The 17,367-nt window shown below is 43.0% G+C and overlaps 2 protein-coding genes across 4 annotated transcripts in view; both read left to right on the forward strand.

Moving 5' to 3' along the window:
- LOC119654657 (zinc finger CCHC domain-containing protein 24-like) overlaps positions 1-3,336 on the forward strand; it is a 29,105-nt gene extending 25,769 nt beyond the window's left edge. For all 3 annotated transcript variants that reach the window (XM_038060145.1, XM_038060146.1, XM_038060147.1), the window contains one exon: positions 2,306-3,336. In XM_038060145.1, the coding sequence (XP_037916073.1) occupies positions 2,306-2,584 (279 nt within the window). In that variant the 3' untranslated portion in view covers positions 2,585-3,336. The remainder of the gene's footprint in view (positions 1-2,305) is intronic.
- A 9,189-nt stretch (positions 3,337-12,525) lies between these two features.
- LOC119654939 (zinc finger protein 14-like) lies at positions 12,526-13,769 on the forward strand. The gene is made up of 4 exons (XM_038060592.1): positions 12,526-12,748; positions 12,803-13,015; positions 13,071-13,342; positions 13,399-13,769. The coding sequence occupies exons 1-4, from the start codon at positions 12,557-12,559 to the stop codon at positions 13,724-13,726; spliced, it is 1,005 nt and encodes a 334-aa protein (XP_037916520.1). The 5' UTR covers positions 12,526-12,556; the 3' UTR covers positions 13,727-13,769.
- The last annotated feature ends 3,598 nt before the right edge of the window (positions 13,770-17,367 follow it).

Below are 17,367 nucleotides of genomic sequence, written 5' to 3' on the forward strand. Positions count from 1 at the left end.
TTTTCTCGGATTTTTGGCCTAACAACTCACAGTCCACTGCGATTGATGAAACCTAGTAGGTTCCCCAACAAATTTTCTGAAAAACGTTGAATCCATCCTTGCATGCACACGAAATCTATTTTACCCATTATTTGTTTCACTTCCCCTGTAATGGCGGATGTTTAGGTTTGGCAACTAAACATAGCAGCGCAAGGCTATCGTACGGAGGGTCGCGGTTCAAATCTCACTGGTGACAGTGGGATTTGCATTGTGATTTGCCGTCGGATACTAGTTGACTCAGCTGTGATTGTTCCAAACTTACGGCGACTGTAGGTACTTTGCGTTCGGGAAGTAGATCTCGATCGCAGTCACGGTCGAGGTCTGCTTCCCGAAAGGGCGTTCGGGTAGTTGCGTATTGGGACTCTCATCGGCCCCGACAACTTGCTGGTACCTCAGTAAATTCACAGCCCACGCGACTAAATGTCTCGCCGGGTGCAATTTCAATACAACAAAAAACTACGCTCGCTGGGTGCCTCGGCGGTGGCTACCCAAAGCGCAATACCACGTCGCATTACAATTTTCGACCCTCTGAGCTGACGTTGCTTTCTAGTCGACATGGGCGCGTAGGTATTGATTCTTCTCGCACCCCGTTCAAACACGTTAATACGGCGAAACTTGCGTTGGCTGTCCCGACCTCCTCTCTCATCCGCATTTACGGTGACAGGTAGGTGGACGTGAGTCTCGGTCAAGCACGATGTGCACATCAACACTACTAAAGGTGTGTTCGCTATCACGCCAGAAGTTATTTGTTGCAAAGAAAGGGTTCGATAATCTCATAAAACAGGGTATTTATAGACCTTCCAACACCTGTTGGTCATCTCCACTCCACATGGTCCCTAAGCGAAACGATGAATGGAAGAAATTACAGGCGTCTGAATGTTCAGACGAAAACCCTTGGCGGAATTTAACCAGACCCAGACAAAGTTGAAGCGATCAAAAACTATACCCCGGCCAACTACAGTGAAAGATCTGCGTTTCCTGCCCAAAGCTGCTCATCACCAAGCGATCCTCAACCCTTACTTGTCCACGAGGTTGTGTCCGGCCAACCGGGACGTTCAAAACTCTCAAACAGAAGTTTCTGGATGCTACTCTACGGGCATTTCCTCGTCGATGCCTCACACACAACGGTAGGCGCCGTTCTTCACCAACAGGTGAATCAAATCTGGCAACCGTTGAGCTTCTTTTCGAAAGAACTCAAAGCAGCTCAACGTAATTACAGCGCCTACGATCTCCATTAAATACTTCCGCTTCTCCCTTGAGGGCAGGCGTTCACAGTGTTTACGGACAAATCCCTTATATTCACGTTTAAACAAAAGTCCAACAGAGCGTCTCCTCGCCAACTTTGGCAACTGAACTTCACCAGCAAGTTTACGTCCGACATCTAACACGTGCATTTCTCATGTGACTTTACCACATGACACTTGGGCGTTTTTCTTCTCTACTGCCCTAATATAGGACAACTTAATACTCCATAACAGAGCCCTGATATTGTAATGGATATTCCACCTCTCCTTAATGAACTCACAGAGTTTATTTATGCATTACCCGAGTGCTAAAACCGCTGCTCCAGTTCGTTGCCTTATACACTCATCTTCTACAGCAGCAAAATTCATACCGATCCAAGGATTATCCGTATTTCTTTTCGAGTTCCACGACAAATTTCGAATGCCGAAGGATAACATTGCCCTCGTTGGTTATCTTCCAAGTTTCGAGCTCTTACGAAGAGGATCCGGTGTGGACCTCATTTACAATCCAATATTATCTCTTGTAGTATTAGATTCCAAAGTAGCCCAGTTTCCTTCTCTGTGCAATTGCTGGATATCAGCGGCCGAAAACCCGCTTGCCACCACCCAAAAACCGGCGGTACTGGGTTTCCAAAGCACTGCACCGTAAAAACTTCCCTCCTCGCCCTGCATATTTGGTTTGGTTTCTGGGTATCCTTACCGCAGTCAATTTTCATCCACGGGCGAGGATTTGTTCCCACATACCCAGCCTGCGCATAAGCATATCCACGCGCGCACATCGCTTAATACGTGTATGTGCATGCCCATATCGCATCCGCCCGGACTTCCCTTGTCGATACGAAGGAACGCGCTCGTTGGGAAATTTGGTAACTCAACCCAGGTATGTATATGTATTAACGGAAAAAAGGATCATTCTGACTTGGAATTGATATATTATATTTAGATGATTTCCTGAACGTACTGCTAACATTGAATTAGAATCCAACTGCTTGAATTCAATTAATTACTTCAAACTTTTCCAGGCAAGACCAAAAGGCGAAGGTAAAACACCTTATCAGGGTAAAAAACGTTGTTTCGGCGAATACAAGTGTCCAAAATGCAAACGAAAGTGGATGTCGGGAAACTCATGGGCGAATATGGGTCAAAAATGCATAAAATGCAACGTCAATGTATATCCGCACAAGCAACGCCCTCTCGACAAACCAGACGGTTTGGATGTCTCCGATCAATCGAAAGTTCATCCCCAGTTACTCTGCGAGAAATGTAAGAGTTTAGGCTACTATTGTCGTAGAGTTCAATAAATAAATGTTTGAAAATGAAATAACGAAAAAAACCATTTAAATATCAATCCAACTCAAATCAAAGTATAATAATTTCATTGAATGGAAGAAATTAATATCGAACGAACTGGACTTAATTGATATTGAACACTGTTCCACTACTTTGACTACGCAATGTGATCCACCAACAGTTGATAAATGTGTACAGAAAAAGGGATCTTTCTGAAACCTGCATTGTATTGTGTGTTTGTATATGTATATTTTTGGTTTTTAAATTGAAGAAGTTTTCTTATTCTACATTTATTTTGAAGACATTTTATAAGTTTTCTATTTATTTCTATTTTCAATTTGAATTTTCCTTTTAAGTAAATGAATCCTGCGAATGTACTCATTATTTTAAATTTATAATCAAATCAGCCAAAAGAATTGTTGGTTTGAACAACGAAATTTTATGGAGTTGCATTAAGATTTTATATAAATGCTTTTGGCGAATAATACGTTATATTCTTTAATTTGTAAAAGTTTAAAATAATTTTAATATTTTGAGGAGAAGTCCTTATACGCAGCGACAAATTTTGAATATGTTAAAGAAATGATTAAGCATTATTTAATCGACTATATATAAATGAAGTTGAATCGCATTGGTGCCTCTATGAAAATACTGAAACGATGATTACTTTTTGTACATTTATTCTATGGAATTTAGACGTATATTTGTTCAAGACAGAATAATTTATATTGTATGAAAATAAATGTTTAAATTTTATACCAAATTTGGGAATTTTTGTTCAGGACATAGTTTAGCCAAGGCAAAGTAAATTCCCAGAAATTAAAGAGCTGAATAAAATCCTGGTGTTGTGATACTCTCCCCAATACAATAAGAAGTTGGGAAACCGGAAGCTGGACGTCTATAATACGCCTATTGTGTTTTCTTATGTGTTGACTTTTCAGTATCAATTTACCATGGCATGGCATATCTCCTCAAAAAATTATTTCCGGAAGGCATTGTAAAGAGGGTGGTCAAAGGGTAGTATAGGTCCCAGGGCGAAACGTGGATTGGTACCCACGATGGAGCATAAAACCTGGGAAATGCCTGCTGAGCCAACACCAACAGCTCTACTAACAAACCCTCCACGTGGTGACCGCTGGGAGCTCTTTCATAACGAAAAGCTGCAGACGGAGAAGGATGAAGGCGAGTCTCCCGCGCCTAAAAACGGAACAAACTGTACCAGCTGGTCCTCCAGGTTGGGGGTTAGGTAGGGCTGACAACCCTACACGGAAAACTGATGTTACGAAGCCACGAAAGGAGCCTCGGACAAGATGGACTTTATAAAGACGAACCCGGCAACGACAACGGATTAACGATTTGCGCATTTTCTCATGGAATGTGCGCTCCCTGTACAGAGATGAAGCTGCTGAGCAGCTAGCCAATACCCTGTACCAATATAGGGCTGATGTAACAGCGTTACAGGAGATACGTTGGACAGGGACCGGTTTCCTGGAGAAGAGCCGCTACACCATATATTAAAGTGGGCATCCAATAAACCATGTGCTCGGAGTAGAATTCTTAGTCAGCCAAAAAATGAAACCTGCTGTTATCGGCTTTGAAAACATAAGCGAACGGCTATGCACTCTGCACTTCCGAGGCAAGTTTAGAAATATACGCCTCATTAACGTTCACGTCCCTACAGAGGAGACTGCAGAGTCGGAGAAGGATATCTTCTACGAGGCAGTAGAACGAACCCTTGAAGCCTGTCCCAGATATGATATTAAAATCATACTTGGGGATTTTAACAGCCAAGTAGGGAAGGAGCCCGTATTCAGGCGATACGTTGGCTCCCATAGCTTACACGAAAAAAACAAATGATAACGGACTGCGGATTATTCAATTAGCAGGGTCACACGAAATGGTTGTTAGAAGTACCTGGTTTTGCGCGGAAAGCGGTCCACAAACATACATGGACCTCTCCAGACGGGACCACTTTCAACCAAATTAACCACGTGTTGATCGAACGCCGCCACCTCTCAGCCTTGATGAATATCAGAACATATAGGGGGGCCAATATAGACTCGAATCACTATCTCGTTGGCATGGTGCTCCGAGCTCGAATAACAATACCACCTAGAATCCCCTCTGACAATCAGGTGAGAGTGAACACTGAAGTCATCCATAACACAGTCCTCCGCGACACCTATAAGAGAGAAATGGATGCCGCAATAACCGCAGTCAACAGAGGACCTGGAGATGAAGCATCAACAAATGATCTTCACAATCACCTGAAGAACGTTATCATGGATACGGCCACAAACATACTTGGTCCCGGCCGCAAAAGGAGTCGGAACGGCTGGTTTGACGATGAATGTAAGCTAGCAACGGAACGGAAGAATGCCGCATACCGAGTAATATTGCATTCTCAAAGAACGCGGGCACGCACAGAGACTTATCACAAACTCCGTCGAGCGGAGAAGCGATTTCACAGACGGAAAAAGGAAGCCTGGGAGAACCAACAAGTCTGTGAACTAGAAAAGTACAGTCAGCAACCGCACCAGGCGCGGAAGTTTTACCAACAAGTCAGCAGGACGAAGCCTTATACACCTCGATGCTCATCCTGCCGAGACAAAGAGGGAAATCTGATTTCCGACAGAATGGGCATATTGGAGCGATGGGTTGAGTACTTTGATGAGCTACTGAACAACCAGAACATCGGCCAGTTGCAGGTCCCGTAAACTGAAGACGACGGACAAATACTGCCACCACCAAGTTTAGGAGAAGCAGCCCAGGCAATTCATCGGCTAAAAAATCATAAGTCGCCAGGAGCCGATGGAATTACAGCCGAATTGGTTAAATATGGAGGCGAGCAGTTACACCAGGTGGTTCATCAACTTGTGCTCAAGGTATGGGACAGCGAATCAATGCCTGACGATTGGCAACGAGGCTTTATCTGTCTCATACATAAAAAGGGAGATATCACACAGTGCAGCAATTATAGAGGTATCACGTTGCTGAGTACCATCTATAAGATATTCTCCGTTATCTTGCTAGGTCGGATAGCCCCATACGGCCAAAATTTCATTGGCCCATACCAAAGAGGCTTCACTCCAGGCAAATCAGCGACAGTTCAGATTTTCTCTCTGCGGCAAGCGATGGCAAAACTGTTGGAATATGGGCAACAGTTGCACCATCTGTTCATCGACTTTAAAGCCGCCTATGATAGCATAGCCAGGGTAAAACTGTACACGGCCATGAGAGAATTCGGTATCCCGACGAAATTAATAAGACTCACTAGGCTGACCCTGACCAATGTCCGAGGCCAGATAAAAGCAGCAGGATCACTCTCAAGACCATTCGATATTAACAACGGTCTACAACAAGGGGATGCCCTATCATGCGTCCTTTTTAACCTGGCCCTCGAGAAAGTGATCCGTGATGCTGAGGTAAATGCAAGAGGTACGATCCTCTTCAAGTCCACCCAACTACTGGTCTATGCTGACGATATCGACATCATGGGAAGAACCACCCGAGACGTACAAACTGCTTTCATCCAGATCGAGCAGGCGACGTGAGATCTTGGGCTGCATATTAATGAAGGCAAGACAAAATATATGGTGGCAACGTCAGCACCGAAGACGAATCAACCAACAACATCAAACCGCACTGGTCAAACAGGAAGAATAAGGATAGGAGAATACAACTTTGAGACCGTTGACAATTTCTCCTATCTAGGGTCGAAAATCACAACCGATAACAGCTACGATGATGAAATCCGCGCACGGTTGTTATCAGCCAACAGAGCCTATTTCAGCTTACAAAGACTGTTCCGCTCGAAACGTCTCACAATAGGGTCAAAGCTCTTACTGTACAAGACAATGATCTTGCCAGTCCTCATGTATTCCTCGGAAACTTGGGTTCTTAGCAAGAAAAATTGCGAACTCTTGGCCGCGTTCGAGAGAAGAATCCTCCGAAGAATTTTTGGCCCCCCTACATGAGGATGGACGATTCCGTAGCCTACACAATGACGAAATCTATAAGCGATACCATGACCGTCCGGTTGTGGATAAAATCCGATTCAGGTTACGGTGGGTGGGTCACTTAATCCGTATTGATGAGGATGATCCCACCCGGAAAGTCTATAAGGGCAATATCTATGGTAGAAAAAGAAGACGAGGCAGACCCTGCCTAAGATGGAGCAATTGCGTAGGTCAGGAGAGCCAGACAGCTTTTAGGGATATCGAATTGGTGGACCTCGGCGCAAAACCGGGATGTCTGGAGTTCCTTATTAAGGCAGGCCTAGACCGGATACCGGTTGTTGCGCCGTTGATGATGATGATGATGATTGTAGAGAGGTAGGAACTAAATTTCCCCCTATGCGATTAAATACCCTTCCAATGCATTGTTTTTGTACATTGAAGCTCAATTTGTTTGGCTTTTAATTAAAGTCGGTTAATATTTCTTTCTGCTCCAATACTTATGTTGTGCTCGATTAAGTTCATGGTCTTTTAATTGTATCATCAGCTCTTCAACTTCTTCTCTTCTAAAACAATTTTTCACAGTGTACCAACAATGCTGGTAGTCACATTACGCGACATCCATGGGCAAGACACAAAATACAAATACAGTATAGGTGAAAATCTTTTCTTTTTACTTCAACCTAAGTACTCTCATATAAGAGTATTATTCAGTACCTTTTTGTCACATTTTTTAATACCCTACTTTTTCGACGACTCTGTTCAAGAGCCATTTAAGAAGCAATTCGCCCTAGAAAAGACTGTATCGATAAAAGGCACCATGGATACTGAACAAATGAGAGAAATACCATTCCTGGACATCTAAATCATTAGAAACGAGGACAACATCGAGTTCGATATATTCAGGATAAAAATTAACGTCGTTTCTAGGCAACAGGCAAGGCAAGACAACAGTGAGATACAGCATTACGTATACCCCTTGGTGGCCCAGGATCTGGAACGTACTTAAAGAATTTAAAATAGAAGCAGTGCCAACCGGCAGACATGCGGAACTTAAAACTCGGCTTAGAAGCCAAAAGGACCTAACCTAAGGAGGAGGAGAGCATGATCTACTTGATCACATGCCTGAAATGTAGCAGCATATAGACATATAAGTCAGACAGGCTGGTAAAAATATGATTCGAAGAAGAAATCAAAGAAGCGGAGCTAGCGGCAAAAACCCATTGCGGCACGTCAAATCTGCAGTCGCGAAACACATAGTAGAAAGCGGCCATAACATTTCTTGAGACAACGTGGACACAAATACGCATAAAGCCTATAAATATTTAAACAGGCTAATGCCAGGCTGTTGAAACCGACATGGGCAACTGTGCTTCTACTCGTAGCTTGTTCGGGGTAATGAAGGTAAGTAATAAAGAAGACATTATAATTCAGATAATTAAATATTAGTTATTAGGTTAATTAGTCAATTAATTAAATAGTAATGTAACGAAAACGCCACAGGAAAGGGAAAATGAGCAACTTCGAGAAAGCTCACTCGTTTACGCCAGACAATCGTAAACTTCCAACTTACAACCAATGCTTAATATGAAAATTAAAATAAAAGCGTTGAGAGAAGCTAAAAACTAATATCTCAATTAAAGAGATGTCAAGAGGTCAACCTCTTCCAAAGGTGCCGTAATGGAAATCCGACCTAGCCGTGTAGTGCCGCGTCTGAAGTAGTAAGGCACGACAAAATTAGCGTCCATATGCGGAGCACTCATATAAGAAACGTTCCGTGTGTTCCGTATCCTTGTTACAGGGCAGGCACCTACCATCTGTGTGAACTATGGCTAGTCAGAATGCTAACAATACTTCTGCAAATTTTCCTGCTTTACAGCAGCTTAAACTTTCCAGTATATTTGCTTGGTTCTGAGAGGAAAAGTTTAGAATGTCTAGTGATATTTAGACTCTGCCCCCTGTCGTTCCTAGTTCCAGTTTCTATTAGCAGCATTGGCCATTGATATTGGTACTGCAATTACCGGTTCCGGTCCCAGCAAGGGGGGCACTGAGAGAGCTCTTCTATGCCAGAATGACCAACCACCGCATTGAATCTGGATAAGCATTTTAAATGAGTTCTTTATTCTTAAACGATTTTTCATGTGATCAAAGGACTTCTGAATGTCTCAGTGCAATTTGACTATCGCTGCAGATTGCGATGCGCCTGCCCTTTAACCACTTGTCAATCATAGTATGTTACTCCAAAGAAAAAACCCACTTCCCGCTTTTATTCGAAAGGTAGATTTCTCTCCACCACCCGGTTCAGTTTCTGAGCCATCGGTGTAGCAAACCTCAGTTATTCTCACCACATATTCTTCTGGTCTGTCCCGCTTTTCTCTACGTTTGAGGAAAACTTTACAGCTTTACATCTTCTGAATCTGAAAACTTGTTGTTTCTTTTTCGTTGGTGTGAATATTTATTCTTGCAAATACCGATATTTCGGGAACCACTTGTTCCCTTCATCAGTGCTAACAACTTGTTAGCAGGCAAGAATAAATATTCACATCAACGAAAAAGAAACAACAAGTTTTTATTATTTCAGATAATTAATCGTTGGAAACACCGCATAATTTCACTCAGATTTACATCTTCAGATATTTACGGATTTAAGAATTAGAAGGCAGTTAAAAAATTGGATTTACTTCTTCTAATGCTCTTTGCTCCTCGCGTCCGCTGCTTCCCTAGAAGTTTAAATCTAATGTCCGGTACAGATAATCGGTGGGTGTCTTCTGACTTGGTGGGATCATTTCAACAGGTTCGGATGAAGTGGACTGAGGAAATGAATCTCTTTGCCACCCGCTCCTATAGCGAAATAACGGTGGAGGCAGGTACAAAATCTTACTGCCTTTTGTTGCATCAGAGATTCGTTTTCCGCGACACGCGCACGTGGCTGTGCAGCGGGTTGCAGACCATCACGGAAACTGGTGATTACAAGTTGATGGGGGCGAAGACGGTGGCATCAATAACACCACGCCGCACTGCAGACAACAGTTTCATACAACAGAGCGTCCAGACAATGCAGTTTCCGGTAACAGAAACAAAAGGATATTGGGGTGGACTTTGGGGTTACCAGCATGATGAGTGGATTACCACTTTGCCGTACCGGGAAACAAAAGGATGTTGGGGTGGACTTTAGGGTTACCAACATGCTAATGGTTTGCCATTTTACCGGGAATAAGTTTTGCGGATGTTACCGAAGGGGAAGTTCGACGACCCATAAACAGCTCGAAGAACTGGTAGGTCCCAGGTCTAGATCCGGTGCAGAACTTTTGGTACAAAAGTTCACCAGTATACATGGTCGGTTGGCACACAGCATAAGTCAATTCATGAGTCTTCACTGCGGAGATTATCTGCCTTGTTCTTAAAAAGGCCAGGGTGCAGAACCCCGTAGACATAAGACCGATTACTTGCTTATCCAGTGTCAATGCACACCTTGAGATCACATTCTGTCCGAAGAGCAGAAGGACTGCCGAGTCGAGTCAAGGGGTTGCAAAGAGCAACTCATTATCGATTCGGTAGTTGTATGACAAGCAACTAAAGGTCAAAGAAATCAATTTAGTTGCTATATCGATTACCTGGCTAATCGATATCCTATATTTGTACCGTATTGATCCCAAACTAGTAAAATTTTAGGCGAGAGTCATGGAAGGGTGGCTTACCTTCTTGTCAGTGCATTCATTTGAGTTTACCAATACTTCAGAGCCCATCCGTATACGAAGAGGCATCTCCCAAGGGGATTCATTGAGTCTTTAGTTTTGTATGTAACCCCATTCATGACTACTGAATAATGCTAGAGGACATGGTTTTGCCATAAAATATGACCTACATGCTAAATGCGAGTTGAGACGTTTGATATACTTACATGATATCAAGTTGTATGTTGATGCTGATGACTATCTTAGAAGTCTATTGCGAATGGTGGACATGTTTCGCCGTGATAATCGGAAGGAATTTGATTTAAACAAATGTCGAATTGAAGCCATCCAAAAAGGTTATCACGAGCCGCATGGTGGAAACAGCATCGATGACTTCCACATCCAAGCTACGACGGAGACAGGCTTCTACAAATATTTAGGAAATCTGCAAGAAACCCATGCCTGAGCTGGTGATCTGAAGGATACCCTATTGTCCGGATTTCTGCGGCGTATGAAGCTCGTATTGAAATCGCATCTGTCGGGGAAGAATAAAATAAGCGCTCTGAATGTATTTGCTATCCCTTCCCCGGCTTATGCATTTGGAATATAGCCGTGGGCGAAGACCGACCTGAGAAATGCCCAGCAGTGGATACGGACTACTATGTGCAAATTCCGAATGCATCACCCAAATGGAGCAGACGAACCTGCCTCGTAACATCGGAGGCAGGGGCGCGGTTGATATTGAGGGACAACATCACCGCCAAGTCGATTCGCTACGCGCTCATTTTTACAGCAAAGAGCAGGCGAGTCCCGTGCAAGCGGTTGTTTGTACAGCAGACGACTCTGAGCTGACTCCACTTAACTTGAAGGATCGATCCTTCAATCCTCGAAGTGGGTCGAAGTCAGATCAAGAGCGGATCGATAAATGGAAGTCGAAGGCAATGCACGGTAAACACGTGAATTGTCTCTGGCAGCTATTTGTCGAACAGATATTTATGTGCTGGGGAACTCTTTGCTGAGACAGAGTAATTTATGTGTGCCATTCAGAATGGTGTTGTCGTGACCCGAGTTCATAATGAAAGAGCAGGTGAATAACGAACAGTGCAGGATATTTGGTTTGGTTATAGAGACGTTGGAACATCTCGCTGCATTGCTATTGGGCTTGTGTAATACACGATCAGGCATAATGCTGTATGTAAGGTTATTCGTCAAAACTTTGCACACAAGCATGTGTTTATCAAAGGAACATTTCCGGATTATCGGTATGAACCGCAAACAGTACTCGGTAATTCTGCTTACATCATGCATTGGGGTCGGCAAGTTTTAGCTGACGCTCACATTTGACACAATTAGCCGGATATTCATTTAGCCCGTTCCTCGTATATTGTTGATATTCTTATCCCCCATTATGGCAAGAGTGAACGGAAATAAGTGGAGAAGGTAAACTATGAGCCACAGGCTCCGGAAATCAAAGAAATTCGGCGTCTCGAGAGGGTAATTGTAATTCCCATAATATTGTCAGCTAAAGCTTTTGTACCTAAATCTCTCGCGGGTTCTCTTGATACCCTGACACTTCAAGGGAGTCTGAATAAACCATACCGGAATACACCATTCTGCAAACGTGCTCAATATTGCAGGAATTTTTCGACGGATTCTCCCACCAAGCTATCACCGACCACCAGCACCAGAGCCCCTTTTTTCAAGTAGTTAGGATTGTCCTACACTAAATGTTTGGCAGTCCCAGTATTAAGAAAAATTCGGCTTTTGCCGAGTTTGTGAAAACGCGGAAAAATAATAATTGTTGGAGCAACAATCAAATTGGAACTGGGCCTTAAAGTGTGTTAGAGCCCTTCATTCAAATCAGTAACGGTGCACTGTAGGAAACAATGTGGTCCGCATTTCCCTCACCCGTGGTTACTACCGGGATTTGACACAGTTGAGTCGACAGGACATTCAGTTACGATACAAATGTTTCTACTACCAGTAAAATTTGAAAAGGAACCTTCGCCATCGATAGCCTTGCGCCTTAATCATTGAGACATTTGAGCACAACAGTTGATTAGTAACATCTAATATCCGTTCTAACCCATTGAAGTCGGAGAAGCATTTCTGAATGTCCCAGAAACGTTGCGTGCATTTCTCATCTCAACAAGCACACAGTTTTCCCCGAACCGTTTACCCGGGGATTTCCCCAATACAAAATTGCAGAGAGAAATTTATATTTCCCAATTACTGGCAGATATGAACACATATGGCAATGATGCTCGTTGACTTGGGAATTCTAACTCTTCTTACAATGCAAACACAGATCTTAAACGTCAAACACAGCTGTGTTTTGGACAAAGTTGTAAAGATGGAATATTTTGAAAGAAGGCAACTTAAATTATCCGATTTTGACATAATTTGCCGCTTTTGTATGCAAGTCGATTTGTTCCTAAAGCCCCTGTTTTCCGAAGACGATGATGGTGAATCAGATGATTTTGCTTCAGAGGATGGTTCGAGTGAAACCGTAACTGAAATGGTGGCTCGTTGCACTCAACTTGAGGTAGACGTTAGAATGCTTCTATTCTCATCATATAGCGTAACGATGTACTTACAGATTAGGCCGGACGATAATCTACCAAAGTTCATGTGCAATTTTTGCCTGGAAGAACTCTTGCGATGTAATAAGTTTCGACGAAAGTGCCTTTTATCTGATGAAACTTTAAAATACATTCTGGAGACGCAAAATCCTGAAGATGAGTCTGCGGAAACAAACTCTGGTGGTGAAGATAGGATTTCATCCCTAGATAATATATATGATGTGGACAAGGTAGGGTGTCTTCTTTTCAAACTTGGTTTCAAATTTAGAGTGTGTCGGTTTGCAGATTTATAACTTGAAAGACGATGAACTGACACAAATAAACCAGCGTTCGGAGGAATTATTCAACTGGAGTTCCAGGTTGTCTAGCCAGCCGGATGAGAAAAGTGACTCCCCAAATCTTAATGGCAATTTTAGCTCTGATGGGCTGCGTACTTCGGCAGCGATTAATTGCCAAAGCCAGACAGCGAGAAGAAAGTCTGAATGCGTTTTCTGCAAGAAAACGTTCACTGGACCAAATAGCTTACGGCGGCATATTGCAAGACATAAAGGGAGAAGGTATTTGGATGTTTTATTACCTTTATACCAGATATCCAGTTTGAATCTATTTTCAGAAAATCGCGAAAGAGGAATACGACGAGAATCATAAATACTCCGACTAAAAGTGTTAATCAAGAGCAAGGACCTTCGAGTAGTGACAAGGCAGTTCAGCGATTATACAATCCGATTAAACAGTATCGGTGCAGCCAATGTAGTAAGCGATTCAGAACATTCAAATGTCTAGCGAACCACGAAAGAGTTCATGTTAGAGAAAATCAACCGCTAAAATGTTGGTTATGTGATAGCATATTTTTACTGCCGGCGGTGTATAGAAGCCATATGAAATCCCATAAACTCAGTGGGATGAAATTTCGTTTGAAAAATTCACTGAAAATAAGTTAGCATTAAGTATTAACTAGGAAAGTAATAAAAATATTTATTTTCATCTTTTGTGTGTTTTCTCTGTCCAATATTTGGAGATTTAGTGCACCTGGGGAGAGAAGGCGTATCAATTGGTGGAGGTGTACCTTTTGAGCAGGAGATCTTAACTTAAACATGTAATGAGAAAATGTAATATAACGATGAGAAATTTATTAGATCTTTAGGTCTTAACACGTTTTACCACTTCATTACTAACATCAGTGTAGAGCTGGGTAAAAGTTAGTTTGCAACCAACTAATATTTTCAAATTACTCCCAGTTAATTAATTAAACTCGTGGACCAACGAAACGACAACAAAGCCTAGAGTTGGAACTGATCTCACGGCCACGACCTTTGGTTATCGAAAATGGACTATGATTGGTTTCTGGAATGTGTGCATATTTTTCGACAACGCTGTCTTCCGACAATATAAGCTGAACATCCTGGGCCTAAGCAAAGTAAAAGAGTGGGACTTTGGAGAGTATTCCTCGGCAATGTGCTAATGCATTCTGGAAAGCCAAGTGCTAGCAGATGCGATCCAACTTCTGACGGCTACCGCAAGGCGACCCGAATACAAAATTTCGGTTCAGGTTAAGGAGATTTTCCATTTATTAGAGAAGGATGCTTTCTACCAACAATTATACGCAGTTCAGGAGAGGCTTCCTAAAGGTAACATGGTGATCGTGATGCGTGATCTGAGTGCGAAGGTGGACTCTGACAATACCTTACTCGGAAAGTGATGGGGAAGCACGGTTTTGGCGATCATGATGGTGGGAGATTTGCGGATTTCTGCAGCTTCCACCCCACCGTCTTTGATGACACATTGTCGAGTACAGAGCTTGCCATAAAATTTCAACTGACCGATACTGGACGAACAATCATATTCACCAGTTTGCGATTGTGTGTATGTGTGTGTTTGAGGTGAGCAAACTCAGCACTCAGACCTTAGTGATCCATGTACTCGATTCTTCCGTCTAACAGAATATCCCGGATTCGTTTATGTATCACAGGATTTCTGTTATTGGATGTGATGCTACCCGCTGCAGTTGGAGCACTTCAGTATCAAAAATCTGATGTGTGATGCGTCCGTAGGCGGGGCACTCACATAGAAAATATTGAGTGGATTCCGCTTCCTCATTACAGGATGGACACGTATCATCTTGGATAATTCCTTTTCTGAACATATGCCCAGCTAGTGAATTATGGTCTGTCAGAATGCCCACAATACATCTGCAAATTTTCCTGCTTTTCGACAGGGTAAACTTTGCTGTATGTTTGTTTGGTTCTGACAAGAAGATTTTGGTCTGTCTAGCAGCATTAAGGCTTCACCTGTCAATATGAGAAGCTTGTTCCCAGTTTTTGATAGCAGCATCAGCCAATGCTACCGACACCCCAATTGCTGGTTCCGGTCCGGGCATGAGGAAAGTTGAAGCCTCTTTTGCTAATGCATCCGAGATTTCATTTCCCTCTACACCACAATGACCAGGTACCCAGAGTAAATCCACCGTATTGAATCTAGAAACACAATTCAATCGGTTTCTACATTCCTGAACGATTTTTGAAGTGATCAAAATACTACTCAACGTTCTCAATGCAGCTTGACTATTGCTGCAGATTGCGATACGTCTGCCCTTCAACCGCTCGTCAATCATCCAGGTTGCCGCCCTTATGATCGCATACACTTCAGCCTGAAAGACCGTTGTGTATTGTCCCAAAGGAAAAGCCCATTTCTTGTTTTTATTCGAGAGGTAGATTCCTGCTCCAGAACTATTTTCTGTCTTTGAGTCAAACAAATGTATGGGGATCTGAGAATCGGAAGGCATTGCGAAAACTAGATTCAGTTCTCCCAATCACCCTTCCAATGATCTGTTCTCCCCACGTCCAATGTTTTCACATAGATCTAGTCGAATTATTCTATAAGCTGCTCTCATTGCCGTGCCCTGAATAAATAAATCCAAGGGCTGCAAATTGAGTAATGCATTCAGTTCTTTGCAGTGTGGCAAGTTTACTGCGAAAACTCTTCTCTTTCACCTTAACACACCACACTACGGATGCATAAGCGAACATCGGCCTAATGATAGCAACATATATCCACATTACTACCTGAGGCCAAAGTCCCCATGTTGAGGCAAAGGTCCGTCTACACAGCTCATATGCTGTGAGGGCTCGTTTCATCTTTACCTCTACAAGTGTGTTCCAAAGAAGCTTCTTGTCTAGAATAACTCTCAGATATTTTACTTCTTCGGAGAGTTGAAGGGTTGTACCCCTCATCTCTGGAAGGCAAAGACCATTCAGTTTCTTCCTTTTTGTAAATAATACCATTGTGGTTTTATTTGGATTTACTGAAAGTCCATGCCTGAGACACCAACTGTCAATCAAATCAACGGTGTCTTGTGTATTTCTACACACCATTCCCATTCCCATGTGTTGATCAGCATACTCCACAGAAGTGGCGATAGCACACCTCCTTGAGGGCAGCCTTCCGTTGTTAAGTAGCGATCGACACTCAGTTTAGCACACAACAACCTCTGCGTTAGCGCAGCGTAGATCCACTTTATTAGAGTTTCGTTAACACCATGCCCTCTGGCGGCATCATAGAGTTTTTGGAAGGACGCACAGTCTTCAATGTCCACGAACAACCCCATTGCGTACTCACCTTTTAGAGTTGCATCCTCTGTCTTTCAAACTAAAGAATGAAGAACAGACTCACAGGACTTTCCACGTTAGTAAGCATGTTGGTTTTCATTTAGGGGTGCGACTTCAGCGCCTTCTCGCCAATGTGACGCTCAACCAGCCAGCGAAAATGATGTTAGGCGGACTTGTCTGAAGCTCTTTGGATCAGAATAGTCATCTTTCCCAGGTTTTAGTATGAAGGCTACCTTCACCTTCTGCCAAGAGGAAGGCACGTAGCCCAGAGCAAGACATCCTCAAAAAATATTTCTTAGAAGTTGCTCTAAGTGCTCTATACCCTTCTTTAGCATCGCTGGGTATATACCATCCATGTCACGTGCTTTGAAGTGTTCAAATGATAGTATAGCAGCTCTCGCTTTTTCCCAATTCCCCTTGCAACACCTTTGTATTGAAGGGTTTGCGATTAGTAGCAGATTTAGGAGTTTCTTCTGGATGTGCGCAATAAGAGGGGCGTTAACATTGGCCTCTAAAGGGATCATCATCTGAAGGTCGCGTACTTTCGGTTGTTTGTTGCGTCCCCCATTTCTAGCAGGGTTGAAGAATTACCACTCGTCCAAGTTTAACATCGACCACTTGTATGATCCAGCTGTCGCTCGACCGTGACATGATCTTACGGCAGATATACTGAGTAAATCGCCTGAGAATATCGATGAGCATCGGACTGCCATGAAAAATTCTCTTTTCTCGGGTGCTGCGCAGGTGGTCGCTTTCCCAAACAGAAGGTAAATCATTTCGGCCACCAATTCCCTCAAACGCAGTAAAGCCGCCGACCTTAAAATTCTCCCCGTGGAGGTATTTATCGCTGCGCCTGCAGATCTCATACTTCCTAGGAATTCGAAACTTTTCCTAAAAAGTGGAAAAAGGAGATTATCGTTAAAATTCCAAAGGACGGTACCCGATTTGAATGTGACAATTGGAAGGGTATCTGCATG

This window comes from Hermetia illucens, chromosome 4, assembly GCF_905115235.1.
Source record: "Hermetia illucens chromosome 4, iHerIll2.2.curated.20191125, whole genome shotgun sequence".
NCBI classification, from domain to species: Eukaryota; Metazoa; Arthropoda; class Insecta; order Diptera; family Stratiomyidae; genus Hermetia; species Hermetia illucens.

What these genes read in the sequence shown, in the direction of transcription:
- LOC119654939 (XM_038060592.1), top strand. Translation starts at nt 12,557, where the DNA reads ATGGAATATTTTGAAAGAAGGCAACTTAAATTATCCGATTTTGACATA. An exon ending in ATATATATGATGTGGACAAG is followed by an intron (nt 13,016 to 13,070) that starts GTAGGGTGTCTT and finishes GTCGGTTTGCAG; the next exon opens with ATTTATAACTTGAAAGACGA. An exon ending in GCAAGACATAAAGGGAGAAG is followed by an intron (nt 13,343 to 13,398) that starts GTATTTGGATGT and finishes ATCTATTTTCAG; the next exon opens with AAAATCGCGAAAGAGGAATA.